At 52.5% G+C, this 12,171-nt stretch overlaps 1 protein-coding gene across 2 annotated transcripts in view; it reads right to left on the bottom strand.

Moving 5' to 3' along the window:
* Positions 1-10,890, bottom strand: part of PTGFRN (prostaglandin F2 receptor inhibitor) — a 74,314-nt gene extending 63,424 nt beyond the window's left edge. Inside the window, exon 1 of one of the 2 annotated variants that reach the window (XM_084757199.1) lies at positions 10,570-10,890. In XM_084757199.1, coding sequence (XP_084613325.1) covers positions 10,570-10,618 — 49 coding nt within the window. In that variant the 5' untranslated portion in view covers positions 10,619-10,890. The remainder of the gene's footprint in view (positions 1-10,569) is intronic. The other variant, XM_084757198.1, reaches the window with a different exon arrangement.
* Positions 10,891-12,171: the final 1,281 nt, after the last annotated feature.

Consider the following 12,171-nt stretch of genomic DNA (forward strand, 5'->3'; position numbering starts at 1 on the left):
ACCCCTTTAATTCTGGCAGCCCCATATGCACAGGCATCTAATAACCCTTCAGCACACCCGGGATCCACCCGCCATTCAGTTTCAGGAACATGGTAAATAGTCCTCAGTGCTGCAGAGGGAAAGCAGGGATTGCCTTGTGTTGCAAAGGAGACTAGCAGTCAGGCACAAGTCACTTGTTCCTTCTAGTGCCTCAGCCATGCCCACTGACTAACATGACAAAGTGCCCGCCACGTACCCAGCCCTGGGTCAGGCATCCTCATCTTAACTTGGATTTACTGTATGGATTTCTCAATCAAGGATGACAGACTGTAATGTCTTCTAATAAATAAATAAATAAATAAAAAACATTTGGATGTGCCAGCTTTCAGAAAATGGAAAAATGAATAGCTGTGCCAAGTGCCTTTTTTTTTTTTAAACTCCTCACTGCAATATAAGCTAAGAGGCAACACTCTGCATCAACACCAAGTCCAATGTTGCTCCTAGTCATCCGGGGAGAGAGATTTAGAAGGCTGGACTCACCCCATCACCTCTAGAATAGTGCAAACTAGCAAGCTATTCAACACTCAGAATTCACTCCTAAAGGGGTCTCTCTCAGTCAACGCCAGCACACAAGACAAGAGGGATAGCATTGCTGTACTTAGCAGCACCTCAAAACATCCATAGAGGACTGGGCAGCAGCCAAGCCGCATCAAGTCACAGGCCTTCCGGTTGCCACAAGTATCTCACAAGCTTTCTAGGATGCATCCCTCAGTGGAATGGCACCCAGGAACATCTTAAACTTTCCCCTTTCGGATCAAGGGAGAATGAAAATCCCTGGAAACACCAGGGCACATTTAGCCAACTAAGGGTCATATGGGGCAAAGGGTGTCAAATCCTGAGCAATGTCAATGTTTAGACACATCGAAATATCTGTACCCCTTCCTGCTGCAATGGGCAAGGTGACATGTGCTTGCAACCTAGAACTTGAGAGGCCGAAACAAGATGACTATGACTTTGAAGCTGGCGTGTGGGGAAGAGAGGAAGGAAGCCAAGAAGCCGAGAGCAGTAAAGGAGAGAGGGGAGAGGGAGATAACAAGGAGACGGCACCAGCTGGGTAAGCATACAAGCGCAAGCACACTCCTGTAGAGCAGGGCCATCAGTCAGGCGCCATAGGAGACCCGAAGGACAAAGGCAGAAGAAAATACGAGTCACATTCCTGAAGGCTAGGTCTTGGCCACACAACACTGGAAAGCCTCAAACCAAAACTTGCACCAACAATAAATAAAAGTCAGTGATATTGTTAACAGCCAGCAGCTCAGAAATGCTGTACAGGGTTTTACCGTGCCTGTATCTTTTCCCTAGAAACCAGCCTGGAAGCCCAGTTGGCCTGGTGATGAGGACCCCAGAACTCTAGGGAACCCAGAAAGAGATCCCTTCTCGCAGCACAGGAAATGGGCTGGCATGAGGAGCAGTTGCTGATACAGGGACAGAACAGCAGACAGTAAATATCCAGAGCCCTTGGTGGCACCAACTAGTGACCAGTCCTGGACCAGGCATGGGCTGCAGACCCAAGCAAGGCTGGGGAAGATGGCAAAAAGCCAGCAAAGCCAGGGCCGAGCAAGAGGCCCATATGGCCAACAGCAGGAGTCCGCATGCTCAGAGAAGTCTGGCGAGAGAAGGGAGGCCCTTCAGGACCAGCTAAACTAATCCTTTTTTACAGGGGCTAAAGGCTACTCAGCAGTTTCTGCTCAAGGTCAAGAAACTAGTAAAGAGAAGGGAACAGAGCCAGGATCCAAGTCTCTGGTTTTCAAAGACGGCAGACTGAGGGTCAGCACACGTCAGCTACTTGCATCAACTCCTTCCCACGTGGCAAGGTCCGTCTGAGTGATGTCATAAGTGGGAGTTTCTGCAGCTCCATCACGGACAGTGTGACACTGCACCCCAGTTCCTCCATCTCCCAGGTGGGGATAATCACAGGGGCAATCTGGTGTGGTCACAAAGCCTATTCAAAAAGCCAGTGCGTGACAAGTGTACTGCCTGATGTGATGAGTTCCACACTACAGAGAAGCTGGGAAGGGATTTCCTAAGGAATTCTTCCATTGCTTGCTCCCCAGGCCCCAGCCTATGAGCAGTTTTCACCACTTCCCTACTACACCCTGGACTTGCAGCTTCTAGGAAGTTGCACGGTGCTTGCCTAAGCACCTGAGGCCAACCCTAGTCTGGCATTAAAGCTAAACTGATCAAAGCAACAGAAAGACTCTGATTAGATGCTTATTTGATTACCGGCTGCCCCATCTGTGTTGGGGAGCCTAGATCCTGGACCCTCAAGGCCTCTGCGGAGTCGTCAAGCCTTGAAGTCTCATTCCCTGTCCTACTTGATCTCCTTGGCCAAGCTTCCCTGTGATGTTCTCAGCGGCTGCCTCAGGTCATGGGTCCCCCCATCCTTCCAACCTGATTCCATGGAAAAGCATGATGTCATCCCTCCGACATGCCAAATTTGGTAGATTCAACAAAAAACCAAGCTGGCAGCTTGCCCTGCATGCCCACATGGTCCCCGTCCTTCACGGGGTACTGAATGCCTCCCACACTCACCAAGCCCAGCACTGACCCGCTCCAGTCACTGTCTCTGACCTTTGCCTCAGCACTCACTGCAAAAGTCACGCTACCATACGTTGTGTGTGCCCTGCATCCTTGCAGACTAAAACTTCTTGCTCATTAGTGTGCATCAGAGCCTCCTAGGAATACTGTTCAAATGCAGACTCCGATTCAGCACATTAGACTGGATCTGGAGAGTCCCCGGGGAACCGATGTTGGTCCCAGACCACACTAGAAGTGTGTACACATTGAGTAGAATGTTTTGTATTTTAAAGATAATTTTTACACTGATGGCAGTCCTGCAAGAGAGGCACTCATCCTGTTTGCCAGGGATGGAAAGGGAGGTTCAAAGTAGTTAAGAAACTTGTCTAAGGTCCACAATCCCTGCACTGCAGAGTTCAAAGGAGGGCTGGTTCCAAAGCCTAAACCCAGTCTTTTTTTTTTTTTTCTTTTCTCCATGTAAGTTATTTTCAACTGGGAGGGATCCCAGGTACAGAAATATTTTTTTTAATCACACATGTAATAGTTTGTCTTTAACAAATTACTGAAGCCTTCTTAGGTGATGTAGAGAGAAAAGAGATGGGTTACCCAACAGCACAGACGGGCTGGGCGTGCTGCTCAGTGGGGGCGCACCTGCCTAACATGCATGAAGCCTTGGTGTGATGCCCAGCACCACAAACCACCTCCTCCTCTTCCTCCTCCTCCTCCTCTTATAATTTTTTCAGAAACACACCCAAGGGAGCTAGTGAGATGGCTCAGTAAGCTAAGTGCTTGCTCTGCAACCAAAAAGACCTGGGTTTGAGTCTTAGTGCTCATACGAAGAGCCAGGTGTGATGCGCACCTGTAACCCCAGCAACAGAGTGAAGACAGATGCATCCTTGGGGCTTGTGGACCAACAAGCCCCCCACCTCCCTATCCCCCCTCCCTCCCTCCCCTGCGTGCTCCCCCCCCCCCACGACATAAAAATGACATCAGGGAGTAAGTTAATTCTACAATCCAGACATTAGATGACATCCAGAAATTTTCAACATGCGGAGAAGGGGACATGCAGAAAACTTCTCCCGACAATGTCTGGGGACTGTGGGGACATTCTAGAGCTGCAAAGGCTAAGAGGACTGCAGGGACCATGTTCCACACTTCATCGCTCCTCTCATATTCTGCCTGTATCTCCCTGACTCTTTTTGGACCATGCAAAGCACGGTTCCTGCTCTGTGGAGTCCACCAAGGACTCCAGCCATGCTTACTGCCCTCTCTCCACCCTGCTTCCCAGGGGGCTCTCTTCCACATGCTAGTGAGTGTCATCCCACTGAACAGGCACCAGCTTCACGGTGGTCTTCTACTTGGTGCCCCTTGGGAAGACAGGTGACAGACAGCCTCTGTGTCAGCAATGTCCTCCCTTACCCACTTACTCCTCAGCATTTGATTTCAAACCCACCTTCGCCACATAGTCAGACTTCAGTGTCCCAGCCCAACAGCCGCCTTGTCTCTCAGGCGAGAACCCCCATGCTAGGCCCACACTCCTCCACCCTTCCGGCATGCAGCAACACTTTCCGCCCCGACTCCCTCTGTAGCAAGCCAAGCCAGCTCCCACTCATCTCTGTTTTATTTCCAATAGGGTGTTCTGCTGGCTCTTTTCCCGACTCTCTGAGGACTACTTCTAGAACTTTCCCTTCCGACCTGCTGTCAGCACCGCTATCACCCACTTTTCTGTGAAGGTCTTAACCCCACATCTAGTGCACCTTGTGCCACCATGTACGCTGCTCGGCTCTGCTCACTTCCAAGTCCCTAGCCCTCAAGATGGCTGACCTGTTTAACTGACCCTGGCTCAGGGTCTGCTGGGTAGACAAAGAAGCCACACACTATGTCACAGAGCTGCTGAGCTTCTTCCTTCCCTTCCCCCTCTCTCTTTCTTCTCCACCCCCCCCCATCCCCAAGTCTCTCTATACAGCCCAAGCTGGCCTTGAACTCTTGACACCCCTGCTTCCAGCTCTATAAAGCCAAGACTGCCAGTGGACCACAGCAAACCTGGCTCTAGTTCCATCTTCAAACAGCTCATCCTGAGGCAGAGGTGGGGATGCTGAGGCTCCCTGAGTGAAAGTGACATCTGCTGGCTTTCGTCACTACACCCTCGGCAATGATAGTATCCACAAGGTTCAAGGGCTTAGAGGTGGCCGCTGATTGTGGGCTCCCAGGACCCACTACCAGAATCCCACACACCTGCAACCCACAAGAAACTGACAGGGATCCCTCACCCCGGCCTACAGGCTGCGAAGTGCTGGCCTGCTCCAGTTTAACACAAGAACAAGAGAGAGCCACTTCCAAGACATTCTTGGCTCACGGTCGCTTTTAAGGTCTGAGACCTAACCTATCTGCCTCTTTGTCATTTAGATTCCATGGCAGCACGCATTCTGCAATGACCCCTGAACCTGTGAGCATGGCTCTGTTCTTTAATGTTCTCAGCCAGATTCACCCAAGGCAGAGCAGCACCTGCCACACGCTCCCTCCATGCCTGATGTTGATGCTTCCATGTCCCAGCTGCTCACAGAGGTGTAAAACAGGTAGAGCCTTGGGATGTCATGCTTAGACTTGACTCATGCCGCTCAGCGACTCCATAATCAGGGAGCACCACCGAGAGAAGCGAGCACTCAAAGAACATAAACACACACTTCCATTGCCTTTTTTGTCTCCTGGAAATCACACTGCCGGTATGTGACGGTGTTTGCCACTGGGTCTGCGTCTGTTCCTTCCCAAGAGTGCAGCTGGGGTGTGTGCTGGGGAGCAGGGGTGGCAGTCCAAGATCTCAGGAAAACAAAACAAAACAAAACAAAACAAAACCCAAACCCACTGACTCCGCCAACTCCAGCATTTCACCTTTTCTAGAAGATAAATTATTTAGAATTTTCTTTTTTGCCAGTTCGAGTTATTTTCCCAAAGCAGAGTCAAACGACCCAGCAGCCTTGCCTTAAAGAAACCAATGCAATTAAACCAAACAGGCTATGAACTGAGCCCGACAGCTTCCACCAACTTCATTTGATAAAGTGATACGCAGACACACTCCGACAGACAAGCCCACACTTTATTCACTGCCAGACGCAGCGCCAATATGTATGTACAGACTCATCTATACAGAGACAAATCAGCTCAGCAGCTCATCCCTAAAACCAGATCGCCATATACGAGCTGCCTGGCCCGGCTGCCCTGTAAGGAACGTCACTGACAACTACAGCCTCTACCCAGCCGGCTAATAAGAATAATTATAGCCAGGGCAGGCATTAATCAGCCTGGCAGATACAGGAATTCTGTTAACAAGGCTGAAATAAGTGCCAAGGAATCTCTGAAGACCACAGCACTTCAAAGGCTGTTTAAGCTGGAGGGATTCACGCGTGTTTCTCCTGTGAGCCTTCCTCCGTATTCCTCCTGTGAGCAGCCCCACTCGTTCCTCCCTCCGAGCAGGCAATGGGGACCTGCAAGGGCTGCAGGTTGTCGCATCTGAGGAGTACACGCTGACACCACTACTCCCTTCTAGATCGCACCTGAGCACCCCACTCCCACCCCGCACACCCAGATCCTATTTTTAATTCCAGCTTGGTTTTTTTTTTTTTTTTGGACCACAATCATTTTTTTCTTCATCTAAATCTCAAACAATGGGCAACATATGGGCCGAGTGAACAATGGGCAGTTGATCCTCAGCACCAACAGGATGGAGTCTTGCCGTGACCAAAAGAGTTATTTCAGTCTTCCAGAAACCTAGTTCCTCGTCTGTAAGAAGAGAATAACTGAGCCTTTTCCAACATGTGAGTGACGGACAGAATGTATCCGAGAGCCTGACCCTCAAGTGACAGCTATTGGTGCTCTGTCCCTGTCAGGGGTGGCGGAGCCCTAACAGATGCCACCAGAAAAGAACACGGCTGGGGACGAGGCCCAGGAATAAAGTGTAGAAGGTCCCGGTTCCATTCTCTAGTAAAACACACACACACGTGTGCGCACGCACATCCTCCATAAGACTGCTTGGTGCTCCTCCAAATCCCAAATCCATCCTTCCGTTTTCCACAGTAGCTGACAGATGGCTGCCAGGTTCTCTGTGTTTTCTAGCTTCTCTTGCAGCTAGTGTGACATGGAACTAAATTGTCTCCGATGTAAGATACACAGAAGTGATGTCACTTCCAAGCTTGGCCCACGAAGTACCCGTTATAACATCCAAGCTGTTTCCCTCCTTTTGGGGGGCTAGAAAAGTAAGGGTGACAGATAAAAGTGATCTTAAAAACCAGGTTGGAGGGGTCACCAACCCGGGACTAGAGTGGCTGTGGGACACAAGGGTCCACCCAAGCTTTCCCTCAGGGGAGGAAAATAAAAGGGTCTCATTGTTTGAACCACTGTGCTGGAAGCATACCACCTGTTAAGGCAGTTTAGCCTGCCTAATTAGCATAATACCCTGTTACAGCAATTGAATTTGAAAATATAGGTGTGATGCTTTTGTCATTTAAAAGCTATTTCGGTGGATTTGCAATTTTTTTTAAAAGAGGTAGAGAGAATATATTAATTATTCTCCCCAATCTCCAGGTCTCATGCAGCATACCAGATAAGGTATTAGCCACCCCGACCCCCACAACTTTTCAAGTCTGCTTACTTCACACACACACACACACACACACACACACACTTGCGCGCGCACACACAAAAAGACATACCCGTTTATATGTGTTCAGCTAGTCAAACACGCCCTATGTGTTATATTAAGAGGATAGAAAAGGAGCAAGACCAGTAGGGTCCCTGCCTCCGTGGGATAATCAGGCAGGGGTGTAAGACTTGGAAGCAGACAATGACATCCGGTGTCACGAACAGGAGCTACGACATGAAACACAGCCTGCCTGGCCAACCCCAAGGAGCCAACAATTCACAGCCCAGCCTGGACCACACAGCACAGAGAGTCTAGCTCCTCCCCCTAGCTCTCCCCTCCCCCAGTCCATCCCCTCCCCACCCCCCCCCCACCCGGGTGCCATTTCTGAAGGAGCCATGCACTTCACTCACCCACACTTTGGGCTTTTCCCCTGAGCCCCAGGATGTTCTTCTATCCTTCCTTTCAAAATTCTAATTACCCTCAAAGCTTAGCTCAAATGTCACCTCTTCAGCAAAAGCAACCCCCCCACTGCTCCCCCCCCAACGCAAGCCCTCCATTTCCCCCACCCCCAGTCACAATGAATCCCACGCCTCCCTGCTTATCCATAGTGCTGGGCTGGTCTCAGGGCTCACACTGTTTCTATCACTTGTCAATACAGCGCAGTTAACGCTCAGTGAGGTGCTATACCTTGGTCATTTGCTGGGAACTCCCACCACGCAGTGCACTGCCTCCACTGCAGACAGATTAGGCACTTATGAAATACCATATCAGATGAAGGGCTGAAGGACAGACAAAGGCAGGGAGGTGGGAGCGAGTGGTTCCGGCCTCATCCTGGATGGTGAACTCAGTGAGAACACTTCGAGGAGGACGTGAGCTTCAGGGGCAAAGGGAAGGGAGGAACAGGGGTAGAAGAGCTAGAAGGCACAACAGAGCCCATGACTCTTAGCAAACAGGTCCTTAGAATGAACTATCTAAAGCGGAACACAAGAGGCATCTCCTAGGAGAAGAATCACTGGAGTGGTACATACACAGCTGGGAGCCCCAAAACGACCCATTCAGATCCATCACCTTAGAGGGGAGTTGGGGAAAAATGTCAACATGAGGGGCCAGAAACTGTCTTCCCGGGGAACCTCTAGGGCCTTGGCTAAGACAGGGAAAGCACAGTGTGGGTGAGTGGGGCGTGGAGTTGACTTAGAAGAATCCACTACACAGCTCGAACCTGTGCTTGGGAAGAGCTAAAAAAACAAAGGGCTAGGGTACCAGTGGAGGTCACACACCAGAGGGGCACCATGCAGGTAGCAGTGACAGAGAGCAGGGACATCAAGATTCTGTCCCAGCAGCTAGCAATAGGGGAAGACCATCTTCTGATCTTGCTTAGCGACACACTGTTTCCGCCGGACTCAGTGTGTCTGGAGAACGATGGTACACTAGGAAGCTGCCTCAGGGGTACGGATGAAGCTGCACCCAGCGAGGTACCAAGGGGCGGAGTCTGTAGATGGCACATCAGTGACTCAGAGAATTGGCGGGTGAATCTGCACTGGCCAGAGACACCAAAAAACCCTTTATGTCTCATCAAGGTTGGATGCATGGGTATAACACCATGATTTCCCCCCCCAAGCAGTGCTCTGCGCATGCGCACAACACACACACACACACACACACACACACACACACACACACACGTTGTTGGCTGTGGTTTGTTTAATTCTTTGTTTGGTATGAGGGACTGAATCCTGGGCCTGGCAAAGCTACCCAGACACTCTTCCACAGAGCTACAACCCCAGCCCACTCAAGGGCGTTCTTTCTCAACTTCTACCTCGCCCTACCCTCTTAACTGGTACATACACAGACTGCAAACTGAGCACTCTAGGGAGAGTCATTCACAGAAACCACAAAGTGAGTGTGGCAGCTGGGAGTGGTGCCCTTCGCAATCTGTGCAACCCTAGGCCGTGGCCCTGCTTGACCCAGACTCATAAGCCAATTAAGCGGTGGGGACCATCCTCAGCAATGTTCAACAAATACACAACTTACAAGGGCAGGCTCCTGGGGGGGGGGGGGGGAGACGACTAAAAGGGCTAGGATCAGAAACCACAGAAGACTATGGGATGTTTTCTGCACATGGGCTGTAGGTAGATGAGTTCTTGGGAGGGAATCTCTTCCAGAAAACCCCTCAGAGGTGAGGTATCACAGTGGCAGCTAGAAAGGCAGCCGGGACTCATGGGGGGCTGGGATGGGTAAAAGTCCTAATGCCAGCAGGAAGGCGGTGGTGGCGGCTGGGGAAGCCTCCCCTGGGACCCACAGGCCCTCAGAAGTACAGTCATTTAGCCTCTGTGCAGCTGGGGCCTGGCTGGGATAGACAACACACACCATGTGCTCTTCAAAAGCTTGAGATCTGTCTTCTGCAGGGGCTCGGAAGGGAACCCCAGGGCTGGGTCCGGAATTCGGCTAGTCCTAGAGCTAGCCCCCTGATCACAGGGATCCAGGCATTTAACTGCACTTGGGGAACCTGCCTTCCTGTACCATGCATGACAGGCACTAAATAAATACATCTCGTGGCTGGATAAGAATCACCCTGTGTATCTATGTGAAGATGGTGTCTGTGTAAGGAGTGAATGGAAAATGGAGGGGGGAATCCCAGGAAAGATTCCTTGGAGGGGGGAGGGGATGATACTGGGCCAAACCACCAAGAGGCACCAAGGGTTTCCAGAGGGTGGAAGAGAAAGGGGTTAGTAACAAGGGAAGTAACAGGTAGAAAAGTTGGGAAAGCTGAGCTCTCGTCTCTTTGTGTATAAATCCAAGCCTAGCCAGCTTCAGGAAAAGCTGGAAGGCAACACTGAGGCAGATCTAGCCACCACTAAAATGATGGGGATGGTATCCGATTGTCACTGTAACGCTCTGGGCCACCCAGTGACCTTCGAGGAAGGAAGTTGGATTCTCTTGCTTCCCAGGCAAAGCAACTCAGCATGGGCTAACCAGTGAAGAGCGATCCGGACCAGCCACGGCTATGGCGGGGCACAGCAAAGGCTTATATTTCCGCCCAGCCGTGCACGCGAGCTGGGGCGGCCCCCACCCTCCGGGGCCGGGAGTTCAAGGTGAGCCAGGCTCCCGGTGGCCAACAGGTAGAGAGCGCTGTGGGGGAGCCAACCAAGGGCCACTCCCCCGGCACACGTGAGGATCACCCAGCATGGCCAGGCCAGAAGGCTCCGGCCCAGGAGGATGTGCACCGGGCTCCGGTCGGCCGCACACTGGCTCCCCGCCCGGCCGGCGGCCCGCGCTCCGGAGCCGAGTCTCTCGGGAGCCGCCCCGACACCCCGGGTACCCCAGGCCCTGCGCAGCAGCCGCGCCCCCCCGGGACCCCGCGCCCCAGGGGCACTCACCCAGCGACAGGAGAGCCAGCAGCAGCGGCCTCGGCGCCGGGCGCCCCATGCTCGGCCGGCGGGAGCGACTCTCCGCCTCCTCCTCCTTCCCCGCCGCCGCTCCTCCTCCTCCTCCTCCAGCTCCGGCTGCTCCAGAGTCGGCTGCTCCGCCGGGCCGCGCGCCTGCTCCGCTCTCCCCGCCGGCCGAGCAAACCTAGCGCCGGCGCGGACGTGCGCACCTGGCTCGGCGCGGCCCTCCGCCTCCTCCCCTCCCGCCCTCCGCCAGCCGCCCGGCCCCGGAGCCGGCCCCGCCGATCCCAGGGCGCAGCCCCGACCGCCTCCCGAAAGCAGAAGGGAAGAGCCGTGGCGTCCTCCCGCCCGCCCGCGCCTCCCACCCGGCGCTTTGCCAGCAACAAACACAAACTTTCCCAAGCCCCTCCCCGCTCCAGGTAACGGAGGAGGCGCCGGGGCCACCCGCTTAAAGGGGAGGAGACGCCCGAGCCCACCCATCCTTCCCCCTCGGGCCCCCACCCCTCGAGAAACTTTCCTCCGACCTTTAAAAGTTGGCGTGGAAGACTTGTCTGGAAACCTCATCGCTTGGGCCCTATCCCGGGACGCCCAGCGCTGTGGAATCCCCACGAGTGTCTCGCAGCCAGCCACCCACACGTACAGTCTCTGGTCCCCAGCTGAACATGCCACCCGCCACCTGCTTAACCCTTGCTAAAAATAATTATTCAGATAGGATTGAATGGCCTTCAAAGGCAGCGAACTCCCACCCCTTCAAGGTCCAGAGGCCTGCTGTGCTTGAGAGAGTTGGCCAGGCACACTGAGCCAAGCATCAGATCCAACAAGGCTCTGACCTGACTGCCCACCGCTGTAGTTTGGGTGGGCCTGCCTCGCTCTGGCCCACCTCTCTCCTCTCCAGGCTCCCTGTGGTACTAATTAGAACAACTTCCAAGGAAGGTGCCTGTAAAAAAAGAAGAAAAGGAATCCCACACCATCCTATTATTAGCTGTAGTGCCTCAAAATGGCATGTCTGCCGCGTGAGACTATATTCATTGCTTTAAGTGGACACGACTCGGTTTCTATTAAAGACTCTTTTTCCTCCCACAATAGAGTTTTGTGCTTTGGATTTGAATACAAAAGACTCCACAGTGCTGGGAGGGGGGAAAAAAAATCAGTGTTCCTTGTTTAAAACTTCACAGGGATGATTCAGACACTCAAAAAGGCCCACTGGTATCCAGTGACCCCTCCCCCTCCCTTGCCCGGGCCTCTCATTAATATATGTGAAACCAATCACGGATGTTCCTGGGGAAACTGCCCTCTGGTGCAGACCGTTGCTCGCCTTTTGATTTCCACAAGTGTTTCTCATTTTTGTTAACTGACACGTGACTGACTAGCCAGGTGTGAAGCCTTCCGAAAGAGACTTTTAAAAATTTATTTCCAGCCAGGCATGGTGGCCTCCCCTGAGCTCTGGGCATAGAGGCAGGATCCCCGGGCAAGGTCATCCTTGGCTTTGAACAGAACTCAAGGCCACATGAGACTCTGTCTCAAAGACCAAAATAAAGAAATTCCTGGTGGGTCCCAACCATGGGAATTTATTTACGGAGTGGCAACAGTTAA

Source organism: Acomys minous (assembly GCF_964271855.1).
Source record: "Acomys minous genome assembly, chromosome: 14".
Lineage (NCBI taxonomy): Eukaryota > Metazoa > Chordata > Mammalia > Rodentia > Muridae > Acomys > Acomys minous.